General features: G+C 36.6%; 1 protein-coding gene across 3 annotated transcripts in view; it reads left to right on the plus strand.

Moving 5' to 3' along the window:
* LOC123504453 overlaps positions 1-22,737 on the plus strand; it is a 76,293-nt gene that overhangs the window by 34,362 nt on the left and 19,194 nt on the right. For all 3 annotated transcript variants that reach the window (XM_045254971.1, XM_045254973.1, XM_045254974.1), the window contains exons 16-21: positions 2,217-2,349; positions 16,059-16,207; positions 16,444-16,551; positions 16,854-16,981; positions 17,180-17,280; positions 17,450-17,692. In XM_045254971.1, the coding sequence (XP_045110906.1) occupies positions 2,217-2,349; positions 16,059-16,207; positions 16,444-16,551; positions 16,854-16,981; positions 17,180-17,280; positions 17,450-17,692 (862 nt within the window). The remainder of the gene's footprint in view (positions 1-2,216; positions 2,350-16,058; positions 16,208-16,443; positions 16,552-16,853; positions 16,982-17,179; positions 17,281-17,449; positions 17,693-22,737) is intronic.

Consider the following 22,737-nt stretch of genomic DNA (forward strand, 5'->3'; position numbering starts at 1 on the left):
AGGAATCTAGAGATAAGACATTAATATAGTTGCCAGATGTTGATTATCATTGGTACATACTTAGGTATGTATGTGCCAGCAGTCATGATCAACGTCTGGCAACTCTTCTCCTCTCCCATCCCTCCTCTAATGCCACATTATATGATGCTTTTTATACCATTAACACTCTTTCTGTTTTCTTTAATGGTTAAATCTATCTGTCATCATTTATTTTCATGTATATCAGTTAGCAATGCCACTGAACACTGAACCAGAAGTTGAAGCCCTTGCATGAAATGTTGATATTCTCGTGATTTATTTTCTTTTTTCTCCTTTTCAATAAAGTGTTTCCCATGTTTTTGTCTTTACATAAGCATTATTCATTTAGATTGCAACATAACCTTTAAGTTAATGATATGTATTAAGATAAGGGAGTAAAGTTGGGGTAGGGTAGGGAGTCAGCTACTTAACAAGCCAGAATGGATAAGGATTTTTTTTTTTTTTTTTTTTTTTTTTTTACAATATTATGAGTTTTGCAATCCTTGAGTTTAGTGCTATACTAAAGGAATCAAGTAAGTGAAACTCAAGACAGGGTGTACATTAAATATCCTTGGTCTGCCTTTTATATTCTGAACTGGAAACTACTTATCTCATCTCTAGCTTCTATGAAGTTAGGTGTTCTGTTTCTCATCCCCGCCTCCCCCACACACACTGAAGAGGGACCTTATCCATCCATGACATGTTTTGAGGGTTCCACTCGTACTGTTATCATAGATAGATAGTGTGGAATTTTTTTTTTTTTTTTTTTTTTATTATTAACTCCTCTTCTCTAACTTACTGTCCTTTGCCTCTTTTTCACCACCACAATGTTGCATCTCTTGCTATTTTTAGTTGCTATTTTCATGCTAACTGCATGCCTCCCTCTTCTCCAGTGGTCTCACTTCACAGTGGCCCCACTCCACAAGACTTTCTTCTTTCTCTCACTCTTATTCTGTCCACTTCTGTAATGCAAGAGTTACTCAATACTCTCAATCCTTCATCCCTTTCTCTGGTAAATGTTGGAACTCCCTACCTCTGTGCTTCCTATGAAATCATTAAAGAGGTTTCATGATATTTATCCCATACATTTGGCTAACTCTCTTGACCCTGTTCAGAATCTGGCACCTCAGTGGACCTTTCTTTTACTTTTTTTTTTTTTTTTTTTTTTTTTTTTTTCTTTGGCTGGTTCCCCTCTTACATAAAAAATGAATGGATTTTTTTTTTCATGTAAAAATTTCAGAAAATTGGATGACACCCAAAATACCAGATCATCTGTGAAGTTTGGGTTAGTAAGCACCAGAGCTGAGATAATGAGACCAGTGCAGTGAATAAAATACCTTGAATTAAGGTACCATCATTTTCAATCTCAAAACTAAACATAATGTAAAATCTCAACCAAGTGCTTTTGTATATATTCATGAAAAAGAGTGGCTAGACGAAGATGGTGAAAAGTTATGTGCAGTGCTATCAATTTTTCCTTAACATAAACAAACCCTTGCCTTGCTCTGTCTGTGTGTGTTGGGCTGTAGGCTGTGATCATCCCCTATATATCATGTTTCTTTTTATTAGATATGCCGATATTCTTCAAGTTTCCTTAGTACATGAGCTTCATCCTTATACAAAATTGTAAGATGAAGAGATTTATATTTTCCACAGTTTCTTTTCTTGTGCTGCTTTGCTTGGAGTTCCATACCTTGAAAACTTTAATTTTTCTCCTTTAACTTTGAGGAAAACTGGAGAATATTTTCACAGCCTTCTTCTTTGTTCATTCTTATACAATGTCAACAGAGGGTTGTAGTACTGCATTAAATTTTGGTTATACTCTTTTTCAAGTGGAATGTGTCTCAGGACATTTTTTAAAACATTTCTATTTTACTCTCTCTCTCTCTCTCTCTCTCTCTCTCTCTCTCTCTCTCTCTCTCTCTCTCTCTCTCTCTCTCTCTCTCTCTCTCTCTCTCTCTCTCTCTCTCTCTCTCTCTCTCTCTCTCTCTCTCTCTCTCTCTCTCTCTCTCTCTCTCTCTATATATATATATATATATATATATGACTTAAAGGAGGACCAGGTTTTTTGCCCTTTTAGGATGATTCAAGTTGTCTTATGTGCCAAAATATGCAGTATATAATTGTCATTTGATTGTCCTGATTTATGGGGAAGAATTTTCATTTCTAGATAACTTTGATTTTGTATTATTTTATAGCCTGTGGTAGGTGGAGGGATCTCCCTTGGTGGCAGTGCATCCTTGTCACCTCGTGTTGCTTCTCCAAATCCTGATGCCTCTTCCATGCTCAACCCTCATATCCTTCAGCAACAGTCACGTCTTTCTCCACATAGTAAGTTTGAATAAGTTCTAAGAGATTATTTATAAGATTTGAAGTTAACATAAAAATATACTATATACCATGTATCTATCTATCTATGTATCGATCTATCTATCGATATACAGGTAGCCCATGCTTAACAAAGGTTCACACAACGAAATTTCGCTACAATGAAAATTTCATTTTACTACCATCTGCTCGTTTAACGAACACCAAACTCGCTTTAACGAAGTTTTATCCAGGTAATTTTTTCCAAGTTTGAAAGCCCCGCCGTATCACACAAGCCGACAGGCTTTTGAATACACCAGCACCTCTTGTGGACAATACGTGCACCACTCACTCCCCCTGTTCAAAACAATAACAAGATCAGCAGCAGCTCGTCTTCCCTTGCTTAACTTACCACCAAAACGCCCTGCAATGTTGCCTAGCGTTGCTAAGAAGACCAGGAAGTCTCTTACTCTCGAAGTGAAGCTGGATATTATTCACAGACACGAGAGAGGCGAGTCAAGATGGTGGCATTGCTTGCCACCATCTTGACTCCATCTACTGTCTCTACTATTTTCAAGTCAGCAGACTCTATTAAGAAGGCTGGTGAGACCGTATCTTCCTTGCAAGCTAAAAGAACCACCTGAACTCGTGACTCTACAATGGATAAAATGGAAAGCCTTGTGGAAATGTGGTACATAAGTTTTGTATGTGATACAATGATGCGCCCTTTGTTTACATTCCACAGGTTGCGGTTAGTGTCTTTCCGTTTCATTCTCTCTCCTTCATAAATTTAAGATCATAAACATTATAAAGTTACACATACATACATTAGTGTACATTATAATGACTTAAATTAAACTGCCTAAATGTTTAACTTCATAATTTTTACTTTCATTAAACCTTTCACTGTACTATGATGCACTCTCGCTTTGTTTACTCTCAATGGAAGTTCAAGTCAGAGTTAAACTTGTTATAATCGGTTAACAATGAAGTTTAAACGAAGGTTTTTTAGGAACGTAACCCTTCGTTAAGCGGGGTTGCCTATATGTATATATATATATATATATATATATATATATATATATATATATATATATATATATATATATATATATATATATATATATATATATATATATATATATATATATATATATATATATATATATATATATATATATATATATATATATATATATATATATATATATATATATATATATATATATATATATATATATATATATATATATATATATATATATATATATATATATATATATATATATATATATATATATATATATATATATATATAGCCCGCTAACTAAGGGTTGTTCCTAAGAAACACTTAGTTAAGTGAAACTCGTTTAACCAATTATAACAAGTTTAACCCCTGATTTGAACTTCCATTGAGAGGAAGCAAAGCGAGAGTGTATCATAGTACAGTAAAAGGTTTAATGAAAGTAAAGATTATGAAGTTAAACATTTAGGTAGTTTAATTTAAGTCATTATAATGTACACTAATGTATGTATGTATGTAACTTTATAATGTTTATGATCTTAACTTTATGAAGGGAGGGAGAGTGAAATGAGAAATACACTAACCGGCAACCTGTGGAATGTAAACAAAGTGCTCATCATGGTACCGCATACAAAACTTATGTACCACAAGGCTTTCCATTTTATCCATTGTAGAGTCACGAGTTCAGGTGGTTCTTTTAGCTTTCAAGGAAGATGCGGTCTCACCAGCCTTCTTAATAGAGTCTGCTGACTTAAAAATAGTAGACAGATAGATGGAGTCAAGATGGTGGCAAGCAATGTTATTAGTTTTGTAGCCTCTTGTCTGTGAATAATACCCAGCTTCACTTCGAGAGTAAGGAACTTCCTGGTCTTCTTAGGAACGTTAGGCCACATTGCAGGGTGTTTTGGTGGTAAGTTGAACTAGGGAAGATGAGCTGCTGGTGATGCTATTATGTTTTGACTGGGTAGTGAGTGGTGCACATGATCTTGATCTTGATCTTGATGCTACAGATGACGCAAAATTTCTTCCGAGTCAGGCATTTGTATCGGCAGCGCCTGTGTTGTTCACAAGAGGCTTGATATTGATCTTTATTCTACAGGTGTCTCAGGATTTCTCATGAGGCAGGCCTTAGTACCAGCAGATCCTGGTGTATTCAAAAGCCTGTCACCTTGCATGATACGGTGGGGCTTTCAAATTTGGAAAAAAATACCTGGATAAAACTTCGTTAAAGAGAGTTTGGTGTTTGTTAAACGAGCAGATGGTAGTAAAATGAAACCTTCATTGTAGTGAAATTTTTTTGTGTGAACCTTCGTTAAACGGGGGTTGCCTCTCTCTCTCTCTCTCTCTCTCTCTCTCTCTCTCTCTCTCTCTCTCTCTCTCTCTCTCTCTCTCTCTCTCTCTCTCTCTCTCTCTCTCTCTCTCTCTCTCTCTATATATATATATATATATATATATATATACAGTAAGGTCTCGGTTTATGTCAGAGTTACAATCCTTAAACATGACGTAAGTCGATTTTGTACGTAACTCAAGTTTCCGTTAATTTCAAAGCATATTATCGAGTTTTCAACCAGTCATTGTTTATGGTCATTCAGGTAAATTAAAGGTTATATTGTTATATTATTTACAACTATGTAAGAATATGAAACACAAGCTTGTTTTTGTTGTTGATTAGGGCCACGAACGCAAATGACTGCAGGTTGCCGAGAGGGGTGGATGCCTGAGGCCACCAGGAGGGTGGGCAGGTTGAATGTTGTGACGCCCACAGGGCGGATAGCTGGGAGCATAGTGCAGTGCAGTGGGAGTAGAAGCGTGGGCAGCGGGTCAGGAAACGCAATAGGAAAGGGCAATAGGGATCAGCAGACAGGCGCAGACGGTGCAAGTCAGCTGCAAGTGTCGTGTGGCCCAGGCGAAGGCTCCGTAGTTGTTATTGTTGTGATGGGTGTGCGAGCCCTCAAGGTCGTCAACCTCCCCGTTGTCATGGGAACGGGCTTCCCATTTTCTTCTTCCCTCCCTCACACACAGCTGCTACCTCCCTTCTCGTGTCTTTTAATTATGTCTTCTTTTTCTTGTAGCATAATGGTTTTCCTTTTCTTAGCATCACTGCTGTCACTAAGAAGTTTTCTCTTTGGTGCCATTGAGCAAGATACTAAGAACTTGAGTCAGTAAACGCAGAAGTAGGATAACAGGGGCGATGGTGTGGTGGAACTGAGGCAGGGTGTTATTGTATTCAAGCGTGAGGCGGGCGGTGTGGCGGGCAACCACCAACAATAACAATAAATCCCGCACTTTACGATTTATAAATTTTCAATTTTTTTAATCTTAAATTGCCTTATAGTGGACTGACGTAACTACGAGTTTGATGTAACTCGAGACCGATGTAACCGGGACTTTGTATATATATATATATATATATATATATATATATATATATATATATATATATATATATATATATATATATATATATATATATATATATATATATATATATATATATATATATATATATATATATATATATATATATATATATATATATATATATATATATATATATATATATATATATATATGCATACACATATATATATATATATATACAACGAAGACTCAATACTCGAATGTCTAAATACTCAAACTTTTCTGTACTTGAACGCAAAAGTTTGATATAATGCTTGAAAAAATACCTGATAGTCGAACATCCACACCCGTGGTTGTAAACAAAGGCTCCATGGTGTCCCCCTTCCCCCCTCTGCCAGTTGTGACTTGTGCTGCTGTGGTCATCAGAATAACATTTTCCTGCATTCTATCTGTAGTTTTTGATCTACAGTAAAAGTCCTGAAATCTGGAAGTCATGAGGGTTCAGGCATTCCGGATTCTAGGATTTTCCGGATTGTAAGATAGTAAGGCTGAAAGTAAGATTAAAATCTTGAGGGTACTATGTAAACCCCACTAAACTAACCTTGAAGATTTGCCAGACTATGGGGGGAGTGGCATGGGCCTTTCTAGCCATTATGGCGGCCCATATGTGATGATTGCTCTTTTCCTACTTGTCAACTTATATATATGTAGGTGATTTCACTATTTTACGTAGACTATTCCACCATCCATATATACTGAGAAGTGTGAGTGATTGCACTGTACTGTACCCCACATAATATGTATACAGTCCACAATACTTATGTCACACTTTATAAAATCATTTTAAGTATAATACAAAACACATTTCATAACATAAAACATTTACTGATATCTGATAAAGGGTAACAAAAAGAAAGGAAGGCCTCCAACATCATACGCCAGCCAATTACGTCACCAGCGTCGAGTGTACACCAGCTGGACCACCCATGCAGATAACAGGACTCTGCAACACACACACACACACACACACACACACACACACACACACACACACACACACACACACACACACACACACACACACAAGAAACACATAAGAAAATTAGAGAGACTACAAAAAATGGCTACAAGAATGGTTCCAGAATTTAAAGGGATGGCATATGAGGAGAGACTAAAGGCAATGGATCTACCAACCTTGGAGCAGAGAAGAGAGAGAGGGGATCTGATACAAGTTTATAAATTGATTAACGGAATGGATGAAGTGGATAATGAGAAACTGATCCTGAGAGAAGAATATGACTTTAGAAGCACAAGATCGCATAGTAAGAAACTAAGGAAGGGACGATGTCTGAGAGATGTTAAAAAATTTAGTTTCCCGCAAAGATGTGTTGAGACTTGGAACAGTTTGAGTGAGGAAGTGGTGTCAGCAAAGAGTGTACATAGTTTAAAGAAAATTTGGATAAGTGTAGATATGGAGACAGGACCACACGAGCATAAAGCCCAGGCCCTGTAAAACTACAACTAGGTAAATACACACACACACACATGAGAGAGACGCGGTCGAGGAAGGACGCAATACCGTCGCTCCCGAGAATCAGCTGATCTTCACTAACTTTGGGTTTGCAGTGGCCTGGGCGATTAGTGTGGTCTCGTTTTTTTTTCATGAAGTGTTACAAAATCATGAGTGAGAAAGAGATTCCACCTAAATGCAGGTATGAGACACGGGAAAGAATGAAAGCTGATGATGACTATGTTGGTGAGGGAGAAAGAGCATTTGAAGGCTTTGATACGGCGCATACTTCACTATTTGATAGAGTGTTGACTATCGAACATAAATTAGATAAATTGATAAAGGAGAGCATGGGAATGAAAGAGAATGAAGAACAGGATAAAGAGCTCCAGAAATTGAAAGAAAGGATAAAAAGAGTGGAAGAAAACGAAACTAGGCTAAGAACAGAAAATGAAGAATTAAAAGTTGAAGTAGCTAACTACAAGAAATTGATGGAAGAAGGACTCAGTAAAGCCGAGAAAGAAAAAGAGAAGCTGAAAGATCTAGTTAACAAAGAAGAAGAAAGAGTACAAGACGTGATTAAAAAATAAGTACAAGCATGGAGAATCCAAGATAAGAAAGACAAGAAATCATTTCAGGAAGTATTTCAAGAACAGTTAAAAGAAAGAGATGAAAATATGACAAACAAAATGATAGGAGTCCTGAAGAAAAAAGAAAATTTAGTAAGAGAAATTGCGAAAAAAAAAAGTGTAATTATTTTTGGACTGAAAGAAAAAAATGTTAAATATAGACCAAGAAGGGAAAAAGACGAAATGAAATCAGTAAAAGACCTACTAAAACATCTGAATGACGAGGATAGACAGAACTTAGAAGAGGAAGTAGAAGAAATCCATAGAATGGGACCATATCAAGAAGGAACAGTGAGACCAATTAAGATATTACTAAAATCACAAGCAGCAGCAGAAGTACTATATAGAAAAACAAAACTCAGAGAAACAGAAGGTTGCAAGATATATATATATATATATATATATATATATATATATATATATATATATATATATATATATATATATATATATATATATATATATATATATATATATATATATATATATATATATATATATATATATATATATATATAAAGAAAAATAGAAACGAAGAGGAAAGGAAGAGACACAACGAACTGGTGGCAGAAGCAAGAGAAAAAAATAATGGAAGATCAGAGGAGGAGAAGAAGGCATTTTTTGGAGAATTATAGGAGACAGGATAAGGAAATGGTATATAAAAGAGAAGGAAGAGAAAAAAATGGAACAAGTTTAACTAAAAATGATAAGAACAAGAGATTAAAATTTATGTATACAAACATAGATGGGATTTTATCTGGTAAATTAGAATTAAGAGATTACATAAAGAAAGAAGAACCAGATATTGTATGCCTGGTGGAAACAAAGTTAAATGAGGCAATAAAAATAGACATAGATAAAAGGTATAATATATGGAGGAGAGATAGAGTGGGTAAAGGAGGAGGAGGAGTCATGATGATGTTAAGGAAAGAGATGGTGGTAAATCAAGTGGAGTTTGGGAAGGAAAATCAGAAATACTGTATGTTAAGATGCATATTAATAAAAAGGAGTTAACAATCATTGGAACATATGTGCCATCAAAAACAAATTCATGGACCAATCAAGAATATAAAGACATGATAGATGACACAATAAGGAGTCTTACAAGAATCATTAAAGAAAGGAGAAAAGTGATATTAGTAGGAGATTTCAACTGTAAGGAGGTGGACTGGGAAAATTATGAAAGTGGTATGGGGAAGATGCCTGGGAGATAGATTCCTGAACCTAATGATAGATAATTTGATGGTCCAAAGAGTAAAGGAAAACACAAGATTCAGAGGAAACGATGAGCCGGCAAGATTGGACCTAGTTTTTACAAGGGATATACAAATTAACGATGATATAAGATATAAGTGCCCATTGGGAAAGAGTGACCATGTAATATTAGAAATGGATATAGAAGAAGGAAAGGAAGATAGAGATGAATCATACAAAGGAGACCGATTAAATTACAGAAAGGCTGATATTGAGAATCTCAAGAACTATTTTAAAACGTAAACTGGGAGGAGATGGAAAACTCAGAAACGGTTCAAGAGAAATATAACTTATTTTTGAAATATACAAAACAGGAGTCAGGAATATGTCCCAAATATAGACCTAAAGAAGAAGGAAAGAAAGATTGGTTTAATGCAAGGTGTGCTAGGGCAAAGGAGAAATGAGATGGAGCATGGAAAAGGTGGAGAAGAAACAGAAATCCAGAAAATAAGGAAAACTTCAAAACAGCAAGAAATGAATATGCTAAGGTGAGAAAGGAAGAAGAAAGGAACTATGAAAAGGACATTGTCGAAAAATGTAAGGAACAACCAAAATTGTTCTACAGATTCATAAATGGAAAAATAAGACAAAGAGAAACAATAGAAAGGTTAAAAGGAGAGAACGGAATGGTGGAAGACCCCAAAAGTATGGCAGAACTGTTAAATAGTAAATTTCAGGAGGTCTTTACTAAGGAATCCAAATTTGAAAAACCATAGGGTAATAGACTGTCCATATGAAAGAGATTAAAGTAACCAAGCTTGAAATAAAAAAGTTGATGACGGAACTGGATGAGGAAAAGGCAATGGGACCGGATGAAGTCTCAGGCAGAATACTGAAAGAATGTAGGGAAGAACTAGCAAGTCCTATATACAACATCATAAAATGCTCAATAGAAAATGGAACAGTACCAGTGGAGTGGAAAAGAGCTGAGGTGGTTCCCATATATAAGAGCGGAAGGAAGGAAGAACCTTTAAATTACAGACCGGTATCACTAACTAGTGTAATATGCAAGATGTGTGAAAGAATAATAAAGAAACAATGGATCGAGTTCCTTGAAGACAACAAATTATTATCAAATAGCCAATTTGGTTTTAGAAAAGGTCAGTCATGTGTAACAAATTTATTGAGTTTCTACTCTAGAATAGTTGATAAAGTACAAGAGAGAGGGATGGATTGACTGTATTTATTTAGATTTAAAAAAGGCATTTGATAAAGTGCCACATGAAAGATTACTATGGAAGTTAGAGGAGAAGGGTGGCTTAAAAGGAAGCACATTGAGATGGATGAAAATTACTTGAAGGGGAGAGAAATAAGGATGATAGTTAAAGATATGAAGTCCAAGTGGAGAACAGTAGACAGCGGAGTGCCACAGGGGTCAGTATTGGCGCCAATACTTTTTCTCGTATATAAATGACATGCCAGAGGGAGTGAACAGCTACATAAATCTGTTTATGGACGATGCGAAACTGTGCAGAGTCATTAAACAAAAAGAGGATTGTGAAATACTACAGGAAGACTTAAACAAGATCTAGAAATGGAGTAAAAAATGGGAGATGGAATTCAATGTGGACAAAAGCCATGTCATGGAAATGGGAAAAAGTGAAAGACGACCAGTGGGAATCTATAAGATGGGAGATGGAGTAGAACTAGAAAAAGTAAAAGAGGAAAAGGACTTGGGAGTGACAGTGGAAGAAAACAATCAACCGGTAAGCCATAGATGACACAGTAAGGAGTCTAACGAGAATCGTTAAAGAAAGGAGAAAAGTGATATTAGTAGGAGATTTCAACTGTAAAGAAGTGGACTGGGAAAATTATGAAAGTGGTATGGGGGAAGAAGCCTGGGGAGAAAGATTCTTGAACCTAATGATAGACAATATGATGGATCAGAGAGTAAAGGAATGCACAAGATTCAGAGGAAACGACGAGAGATTGGACCTAGTTTTTACAAGGGGTATACAAATGAATGATGATATAAGATATAAGTGCCCATTGGGAAAGAGTGACCATGCAATATTAGAAATAGATATAGAAGAGGAAAGGAAGATAGAGATTCATACAAAGGAGACCGATTAAATTACAGAAAGGCTGATATTGAGAATCTCAAGAACTATTTTAAAAATGTAGACTGGGAGGAGATGGAAAACTCAGAGACAATGCAAAAGAAATATAACTTATTTTTGGAAATATACAAAACAGGAGTCAGGGAATATGTCCCGAAATATAGACCTAAAGAAGAAGGAAAGAAAGATTGGTTTAATGCAAGGTGTGCTAGGGCAAAGGAGAAAAGATATGGAGCATGGAAAAGGTGGAGGAGAAATAGAAATCCAGCAAATAAGGAAAACTTCAAAGCAGCGAGAAATGAATATGTTAAGGTGAGGAAGGAAGAGGAAAAGAACTTCGAAAAGGACATTGTTGAAAAATGTAAGGAGCAACCAAAATTGTTGTATAGATTTATAAATGGAAAAATTAGGCAAAAAGAAACAATAGAAAGGTTAAAAGAGAATGGGATGGTGGAAGACCCAAAAAGTATGGCAGAACTATTAAATGAAAAATTCCAGGAGGTCTTTACTAAGGAATCCAAATTTGTAAGGACACAGGGTAATAGAGAGACAATCTATATGAAAGGGATTAAAGTAACCAAGCTTGAAATAAAAGAGTTAATGAAGGAACTGGATGAAGAGAAGGCAATGGGACCAGATAAAGTCTCAGGCAGAATACTGAAAGAATGTAGGGAAGAATTAGCAAGTCCTATATACAACATCATAAAATGCTCAATAGAAAATGGAACAGTACCAGTAGAATGGAAAGAGGAACAGTACCAGTAGAATGGAAAAGAGCTGAGGTGGTTCCCATATATAAGAGCGGAAGGAAGGAAGAACCTTTAAATTACAGACCGGTATCACTAACTAGTGTAATATGCAAGATGTGTGAAAGAATAATAAAGAAACAATGGATCAAATTCCTTGAAGACAACAAATTAATATCAAATGGCCAATTTGGTTTTAGAAAAAGACGGTCTTATGTAACTAATTTATTGAGTTTCTATTCTAGAATAGTTGATAGAGTACAAGAGAGAGAGGGATGGGTTGACTGTATTTATTTGGATTTAAAAAAGATTACTATGGAAGTTAGAGGAGAAGGGTGGCTTAAAAGGAAGCACATTTAGATGGATAGAAAATTATTTGAAAGGGAGAGAAATAAGGATGGTAGTTAAAGATATGAAGTCCAAATGGAGAGCAGTAGACAGCGGAGTGCCACAGGGGTCAGTATTGGCACCAATACTTTTCCTCATTTATATTAACGACATGCCAGAAGGAGTGAAGTTACATAAATCTGTTTGCAGATGATACGAAACTGTGCAGAGTTATAAAGCAAAAAGAGGATTGTGAAATACTGCAAGAAGACTTAAATAAGATCTGGGAATGGAGTAAAAAGTGGGAAATGGAATTCAATGTGAACAAAAGCCATGTCATAGAAATGGGAAAGAGTGAAAGACGACCTGTGGGAATCTAAAAGATGGGAGATGGAGTAGAACTGGAGAAAGTTAAAAAGGAAAAGGACTTAGGAGTGACGATGGAAGAAAACAATCAACCAGTAAGCCATATTGATAGAATTTTTAGAGAAACATATAATTTGCTAAGGAATATTGGAGTAGCATTTCACTACATGGACAAAGAAATGATGAAGAAATTGATAAGTACTGTAATAAGACCCAGATTGGAATATGCAGGAGTAGTGTGGACCCCTCATAAAAAGAAACACATAAGGAAATTGGAGAGGCTACAAAAAATAGCTACAAAAATGGTTCCAGAATATGAGGAGAGACTAAAGGCTATGGATCTACCAACCCTGGAACAAAGAAGGGAGAGAGGAGACCTGATACAAGTTTATAAATTGATCAACGGAATGGACCAAGTGGATAATGAGAAACTGATCCTGAGAAGAATATGACATCCGAAGCACAAGATCGCATAGTAAAAAACTAAGAAAAGGAAGATGTCTGAGAGATATTAAAAAATATAGTTTCCCGCAGAGATGTATTGAGACGTGGAACAGTTTAAATGAAGAAGTAGTGTCTGCAATGAGTGTGCATACTTTTAAAATAAGATTGGATAAGTGTAGATATGGAGACGGAGCCACACGAGCATAAAGCCCAGGCCCTGTAAAACTACAACTAGGTAAATACACACACACACACACACACACACACACACACACACACACACACACACACACACACACACACACACACACACACACACACACACAGTCCCCATAAAAAGAAACACATAAGAAAATTAGAGAGACTACAAAAAATGGCTACAAGAATGGTTCCAGAATTTAAAGGGATGACATATGAGGAGAGACTAAAGGCTATGGATCTACCAACCTTGGAGCAGAGAAGAGAGAGAGGGGATCTGATACAAGTTTATAAATTGATTAACGGAATGGATGAAGTGGATAATGAGAAACTGATCCTGAGAGAAGAATATGACTTTAGAAGTACAAGATCGCATAGTAAGAAAATAAGGAAGGGACGATGTCTGAGAGATGTTAAAAAATTTAGTTTCCATAAAGATGTGTTGAGACTTGGAACAGTTTGAGTGAGGAAGTGGTGTCAGCAAAGAGTGTACATAGTTTTAAAGAAAAATTGGATAAGTGTAGATATGGAAACGGGACCACACGAGCATAAAGCCCAGGCCCTGTAAAACTACAACTAGGTAAATACACACACACACACACACACACACACACACACACACACACACACACACACACACACACACACACACACACACACACACACACACACATCACCTACAGAAACATAAAACACCACTTATAATACCTCCAAATATTATTCTCTTACGAGTTTGTGTTAAACTCAATGTCGGTGATGACATGTTCTGTTTCGGCTATTATTATTATATAATTATTACTATTATTTCTTACTTTTACATATTTAACTCAGCCTTTCAAATTTTTTGGATTATAAGGATTTCCGGATTATAAGGTTGTGGATTTAAGGACTTTTACGTATAAACTTACATTAACACCAAGGGCTTATTAGTGGTGAAACTATCTGGTAATTAAACGGCTGCATATTTGGTCGTATACAAAGCTCTGTCATCTCCCTTCTCCCAACTGCTACTGTACTGTTCTGATACCACATTACTGGTAATACAGGTATTACCGTAATACCAGTGTACTGATGCCGGTGCACATCCTTAGTCCTGCCGCAGTCATGAGAAAAACAACATTCTTCTACATTCTGTTGGTAGTTTTTCATTTAGAAACTTAGGATGGCACCAAAGAGGCTTAATAGTGGTGAAAATAAGGAATCTGGTTTGAGTGCAAGTGTTGTGAGCTACAGCCCTCCATTAGTGGATTCACAGGAATCACATCAAGAGAAACTTTACAAAGATGTTTTCATGGATTGTGACTCATCCTCCAGGAACCTCCCTCTTCCTCCCCACCCTTCTCCCCTCCTCTTCTAAGTTATCCATCATCAGCCTTCACTTACAGTTTGTACAAATCAAAATTGTATAAAAATACATTGAAATTTTTATAAACTTGAGGTTTTGTTAAGGTTAGAACGAATTACCTGATTTATAGGTATCAATAGTTGAACCTCTTAATATTCGAACAGCCATTTGTAATGAATTAAGTTTGAGTATTGAGTCTTGAGTATTGAGTCTCCACTGTATGTATATATATATATATATATATATATATATATATATATATATATATATATATATATATATATATATATATATATATATATATATATATATATATATATATATATATATATATATATATATATATATATATATATACAGTAAAGTCTCGGTTTACGTCAGAGTTACGTTCCTGAAACATGATGTAAGTTGATTTTGTACGTAACTCGAGTTTCCGTACATTTCAAAGCATATTATCGAGTTTTCAACCAATCATTGTTTATGGTCATTCAGGTAAGTTAAAGGTTATATTGTTATATTATTTACAACTATGTAGGAATATGAAACACAAGCTTGTTTTTGTTGTTGATTAGGGCCACGAACGTGAAGGACTGCAGGTTGCCAAGAGGGCTGGACGCCTGAGGCCGCCAGGAGGGTGGGCAGGTCAAATGTTGTGACGCCCAGGGCAGACAGCTGGGAGCGTAGTGCAGTGCAGTGGGAGTAGAAGCGTGGGTAGCGGGGCAGGAAATGCAATAGGAAAAGGCAATAGGGATCAGCAGACAGTCGCAGACGGTGCAAGTCAGCTGCAAGTGTCGTGTGGCCCAGGCAAAGGCTCCGGAGTTGTTATTGTTGTGATGGGTGTGCGAGCCCTCAAGGTCATCAACTTCCCCATTGTCATGGTAACGGGCTTCCCATTTTCTTCTTTGCTCCCTCACACACAGCTGCTGCCTCCCTTCTCATGTCTTTTAATTATGTCCTCTTTTTCTTGTAGTGTAAGGGTTTTCATTTTCTTAGCATCACTGCTGTCACTAAGGAGTTTTCTCTTTGGTGCCATTGAGCAAGATACTAAGAACTTGAGTCAATAAACGCAGAAGTAGGATAACACTCTTGCCAGGGATGACGGTGTGGTGGAACTGAGGCAGGGTGTTTTTGTATTCAAGCGTAAGGCGGGCGGTGTGACAGGTAACTACCAACAATAACAATAAATCCCGCGTTTTACAATTTATAAATTATCAATTTTTTTAATCTTAAATTGCCTTATAGTGGACTGACGTAACTACGAGTTTGATGTAACTCGAGACCGACGTAACCTGGAACTTTACTGTATATATATATATATATATATATATATATATATATATATATATATATATATATATATATATATATATATATATATATATTCCATCTGCAATTACTAATGCTCAGCTCCTCATTTTCATTGAGATTTAATTTGATCATTTATTAAGATAAAACTTTCCATCCAGTGTTTACAGGTGGAACATTGGGCAGCAATCTGAGTGTGAACAGTGTTGGAGGCCCTCGGAGACCCCCTTCCCATCAAGAATTAGTTGCTCACACCCAGAGCATCATGCAGAAAGCATTGCTCAAGCAGGAGTTGGAGAAGGCAAAAGAGGTGGTTTTTACATCCTGATATTCAGTAGAATGAAATTTATGTTTTTAAGTTAGGTACATTTTACATAGATCTTTATTGGCACATTATTATAACAATGTCTCACTCATTTACACCATGCTGGGAATCTTAGTTTGTTCCTGGTAGCAAGGCTGTTTGGCATTGATATGATACTTAATGTAGATAATGAATAGATCATTATTCTTTATCTCCAATAATAGACCTCTTTCTGTTTGCAGAAGCATCGTAAGCGGGAGGCTGAAAGAGCTCGATCTCCTAATCCTAATGGACCTGTGAATGCTGTGTCAAGTGTGAGTTCAGCTCCTATTCCTTCTGGTGTGAATAAGGTATGTACAGCTCTTGCAAGAAATGATGTCACAGGTGACTTTAATGGGCTCCCTATAGTTTTACAATTTCATTTCAGTTGTACATTACCTTGTAAAATAGTAGCTACTTCAAAGTTTGCAATTAGTTGGCTTCATTTTGTAGCTTGCTTGCCCCACTGTTGAGTGGTTCATGATCCATGTTACAAGGCTTGTAATTATAGTTTAAAAGGTTCCAAGTTATACTTAGTCATGTCTTTGTATCTATGTTTGTCCAGTTGATTAAAAGTGAAAAATCAATATATCAATACTCCAACCCTCTGAAGTTGCAGAATGGTTCCCCAAGTAAGTCTGGTGTCAAGTCACAGTCTCCTCTAGCTTTTACACCAACATCAGTCATGAGGAAGATGACAGCTGACCGTGATCGTCACGAGCGTGTTGATAAATCTGACAGGTAAGTGAAAGTAGGCAAGGCAAATGTAAGGAGTGTATATGTGCATATCTCATGAATAATTGCATTAAAATTCTTATGGAACATTTTCCTTGAGAGTGTTTCATATGGTATTAGTTTTATGCCCAGGTCATATACCTGAGGCAACTTCACATTCCTTTGTCTTTGTGTACAGTAATAAGTTATTTTCTTTCTTTCCAGCCCTGTAGTGGGTGACATGAAAGAAGGAGACAGGAACAGGGAGCATGACAACCATACTAGTGTAAACCTTCCACTTCAAACTTCACTTCAACAGCAGCAAGGTTAATGAATTTCATTTGATGTTTACAAAAAATATTTTTCCTCACAATGTCCTATCCAGTCATCTTAGGTTTTAGCTAGGTCATTGATTTCAAGAATTTTTGAAAATGTATTGTGGTCCCATGTTGATGTTTAGTATTTTAATAATAAACATTGAGAACAATTTTTCAGCTCAGTGCCGAGGAAAAGTCATCGATAACAAGAGAGACTTACGACGAGGCGCATCTCCTTTACCTCCCTGCACTGGTGCAATGTCAGCAGGACCTCTTATGGGGGGCAAGGGTCCTGTGATCATGGGTGGAAACCCAAGTATGTTGAATATGGGTCCACCAGGGCAGCGTCATCCCTCTTCCACTCTCCAACCCCCAGGAATGGGCATGTCTCGGAATCAACAGAATCTAAATAATATTCGAGGTAAGCATTGTCTTGTTTCATTGGTGCCAACTTGGATGTAATTAAAAAATTATTTGAAGTGGCATTTATGGACATAAAGTGAGTGTTTTGGGATCTTGGCTTTCAAATTTGTATTTTTGTATGAAAATATAGGCATGTGGTAATGCCATAATGAAATGTTACATTTATCTTCTTAGTTTGAATATCTTTCAGTGTGTTATTGGCTCTTTTTGGGCTCAGTGGGATGATTAGATTTAACTCTGTTTTTGGACATTATATATCACTGGACTATATATCACTGTCCATTGTGACCCATATCCTCCAGCAGAGTGTTGTCCAAACTGGGACCCATGTTTCCCTTAGGATACACAACATAGAATGTAAGGGTATGTGAAAAGATGAACACACACACACACACACACAAACACACACACACACACACACACACACACACACACACACACACACACACACACACACACACACACACACACACACTCACACCCCTGAGCAGCTCGCTGAGAATAACTACAAAAAGAGTTGGAGACTGGCCTAGATGTATGTACATGGGGGGAGGGGGACATAACTTCTCCTGTCTCCAAATTGAATAAGTGCTAGATCATATATACAGAAAGAATAACAAGAGAGTGATGCTGCCAGGTGTATGATGGAATCAAAACATATGCCTTCATGTGAAAACCAACGATACATAGAAACTCCTGTTGGTCTAAGGAAATTAACAGATAATATTATGGACAAGGATTTTTTGGGATTCAGGGACAAACGAGGTAATATGAGAAGGCTAATCAACGTAGAAAGGGAATTAAGGTATATGAAGGAGGTGATGTCCAGTCTAATGGACAAACAGGACCGATTTTAATGGAAAACAGACCTGAAATTGAGATAAGCAGAAAGTGAGAAGGTCAGTGCAATAGATTAGGGATTGAAAGAGGAGATTCAAGAAATAAAGAAACAAAATAATATACTAAAAGCCACATGCCAAGATTACGAAAGCTCCTTAACCCGTAACGTACGGTGATTGTTTTGGGAGAATTCTAGCGTCGCGTGCAGAGAGGTGGGGATCGTTCCGGGAATCATGATTTTTCCGCGCTAAACGTTTGAATCTCTCCTCCTCACTATTGGTCCTGGGGCAAGTGGAGGTATCTGGCATCTTTTCTCGCTGGCCTCCTTGAGCTTTGAGACTTATGTTCCCTCACAATAGGTCATCTTTTCCCATTTTGAGGCGACATCTCGCAACCCGTGTGAACCAGAGGGAGGAAACGGTACTCCGAGTGATGTTATGTCAGTGTTACTTAATGACATTGAGGACAGTGATGAAAATGAAGACTGATTCTTTTATTGAGATAGAAGAAAGTGAAGATTCCAGAAGGGATTCTGATAGTGATCTGGGAGACAGAGACCAATCCTCATAGCAATGTTCATGTTCATAAACCTCACGTGCTGTCCTCGAGCAATGCACTGGTGTGTGTCATCCATGGTTGCCTCAACAGGACTGTGCTTGTCGGCCAAGTCACTTGAATCCCATTAGTAATAAGAGTTGCCAGATTCCAATTATTATAGAAATCCACAATACTTGTAATATGTGGTTTCTTTTTCTTTTCCTGTTTTGCACATTATTTCATATATCTGAGTTTGCATTTTCTTGACATGAAAGTGCAAAAGTTCCTACTTTTACATCAAATTCAAATGCCGAAAGGAGAGAATCGAGAAGAGAGAGAGAGAGAGAGAGAGAGAGAGAGAGAGAGAGAGAGAGAGAGACAAAAGAAGAGAGAGCACGCATGTGTTATCAAAGCTTGAGGGTATTTGTATGGTTCTGCCATGGGTTCAGGGAGAATTTTTTGATGTGCACTAACTTTGCTCTCAGAGGTCATAACATGTTAAAAACTACATCGTTGTACTCAGAATATGCTTTTATAAGGAAATTTTTTTTTTTAGCATTTTTGAGAGGTGTGATTTTTCCCCACTGTAAACACATGGAAAGTAAATCAACCCCCCGTACTTTAAGGGTTAAGGAGCTTGCAAGTGCAGGGTGGGATTGTAGACAGGGCAGAAGGTGGATTGGGTGATCACAAGCTGAAGGAACTACAAAATGAATGGAAACAGAAACAAGAAGAGGAAAAAGTAAAATTTTTGGAGGTTGTAAAGAGACAAATTCAGGAGAGCACAAAAGTCACTGTAATTGAAGTTATTAAAGAGAAAGAAGATCTGGTGTGGGATGCAGTGGACAAGAAAAAAAGCTTCGTGATTTTTGGGATGAAGTAAAAGAAAAATCCAAATAAATTCACAAGAGAACGTGAAGAGAGATAATTGGTCAAAACTGTTATCAAACGAGTACAAGACAGCACACAAGAATTAGACTAGGAGGTAGAGGAAGTGATCAGGCTAGGAAGATACAGTGAAGGGGGTAGGAGACCAATGAAGGTGAGAATGAGATCCCAAGTGGCTGTAGAGGAAATTATGGCTAAGAAAGGGAAGCTTGCCAATGATGTTGAACACAAGGATATATGGATAAAAAGAGATATGAACTTAGAGGGAAAGGAAAAGGAGAAAGTGCTAAGAAGTGAAGCTAAGGAAAAAAAAACGAAAAAAGGACAGAGATAGAGAAGAAGAATTTTTATTGGAGGGTTCTGGATATGAGACTAAAGAAGTGGTACCTAAGGAAGAAAGAGGTTGTGGAGGAGGCAAGAAATTAAAGAGTGACTTATACTAATATAGATGGGTTGTTATCAAGCATATTGGAAGTTAGATATTATTTGAAAGAGAAAAAGCTGGATATAATGTGCATTGTTGAAACAAGACTGAGAGGAGAAATCCATGTCAACTTGAAAGAGGAGGGATATAATACCTGAAGGAGAGACAGGAAGGATAAAGGGGGAGGTGTGCTAATAATGGTTTGTGATAATATGTGTGGAGGATGTGCAATATGGTGAGGACAAAGTGTAAGTAGTGGAAATAACAATCAAAACAAGATTTGAAGAAGAGAAAAATTATAGTTACATATGTTCCACTAAACACTAATACAGGGGGAACAGAAAAACATAAAGATATGCAAAGAGAGGTGATAAAGTGCCTAGATAACATGATAAGAGGAGATAGAAGAATACTTTTAGTTGGAGACTTTAACTGTAAAAAAGTAAACTGGAGAGAGATGGAAGTAATGGATAATGCTGGGCAGTGGAGAGAGAAAGTGTTACAGTAAACTATGGTTAATGCAGTGGACCAGTGGGTGGAGGAGTCAACAAGGTACAGGGGGGAAGAAGAACCATCATTGCTTAACCTAGTTTTCACAAAGAAACTAGAGCCCTATCCAATCATACAATACCTTTGTCCAATGGAGAGAAGTGATCATGTAACAATAGATATGGAAATTCAGGAGGAAGATGAGCTAAGTTGCAGAGAGGACTATAAAGGAGAGAGATTAAATTATGCAAGAGCAGATTTTGAAAAATTAAGGATCTATTTTGCTGATATTGAGTGGAGTAATATTATGTACAGAAAGACAGTACAAGGGAAATATGACATTCTTACAGAAATATAATGAAGGAGTAAAAAAGTTTGTACCTATTCATAGAGTTAAAAAAGATACATGCTTGGTACAATGCTAGATGCATACAAGCAAAAAAAGGCAAAAGATGAAGCATGTAAGAAACTCATAAAGCAGGGAAATGACTATAACTTACGGCAGTATGGAGATGCCAGAAATTAATATATTAGAGTAAGGAGAGAGGAAGAAAGAAACTGAGAAAGATGTAGTGAATAAAAGCAAAGATGAACCAAAACTTTTCTACAAGTTTATAAATGGCAAAACAAAGAATAAGGAAACAATTGAAAAAATAATTAAAGAAGGGAAGACATACCAAACAGAATAGGAAATGTGTGAAATAATGAATGAGAGCTTCAAAACAGTATTCACTGCAGATGATTTCACAGAACCTAATAAGACATGGGATTGCCAAGGATTACAGGAGATCGCAGTGCACAAAGAGTTTATTAGAAGATTATTGGATAAGTTGGAAGTCAGAAAAGCAATGGGGCCAAATGGTGTATCAGGCTGGATGTTAAAAGAATATAAAGAGCAACTACTGGATCCAGTTTGGGAAATAATTGTGAGTTCAATAAATGAAGGGAAAGTTCCACTAGAATGGAAGAGAGCCAATGTAATACTGATATTTAAAGGAAGAAAGACAACTGAACCACTAAACTACAGACCAGTGTCACTTACAAGTGTCTTGGAGAAGTTATGTGAAATAATTATCAAAGAAAAATGGGTTAAATTTCTAGAAGAGGAGCAAGACATATCGAACAGACAATTTGGGTTCAAGACAGGGTGGTCATGTGTATCAAATTTATTAAGAGTCTACTCGAGAGTTATTGCAGTACTTGAAAACAGAGATATTAAAAAGGCTTTTGATAAAGTTGCTCATGGAAGACTACTTAGGAAACTAGAGAACATAGGAGGACTGCAAGGAACTTTGCTTGAATGGACAAGAGATTATTTGAAGCATAGGGAAATAAGAACTGTGATGAGAGATACATACTCATCTTGGGGTAAAGTAACTAGTGGAGTGCCACGAGGGTCAGTGTTAGCCCTCATTATGTTTCAGATTTATGTAAATGACATTCACATTGGGATAAACAGTTATATAAATTTATTTGCTGATGATGCAAAGCTGCCAAGAGTTATGAAAACCAGAGAGGACTGTCTGTTGTTGCAGGAAGATATAAACAAGATCTATGAGTGGAGCAGGAAGTGGAAATAGGAGTTTCATGCCAAGAAATGTCACATAATGGAACTAGGAAGGAGTAAGAGAAGACCGATATGGAATTATTTGATGGGAGAGGAACAAATAATGAAGACTAAAAAGGAAAAAGATCTAGGAGTGATCATACAGGAATATCTGAGCCCTGAAAAACACATAAACAAGATATTTGGACTATCATATAAAATGTTGATTAATATAAGAGTGGCATTTCATTATATGGATAAAGATATGATGAAAAAAAATCACCACAAGCATTTTTTTTTTTTTTTTTTTTTTTTTTAT

Source organism: Portunus trituberculatus, chromosome 16 (assembly GCF_017591435.1).
Source record: "Portunus trituberculatus isolate SZX2019 chromosome 16, ASM1759143v1, whole genome shotgun sequence".
NCBI lineage: Eukaryota > Metazoa > Arthropoda > Malacostraca > Decapoda > Portunidae > Portunus > Portunus trituberculatus.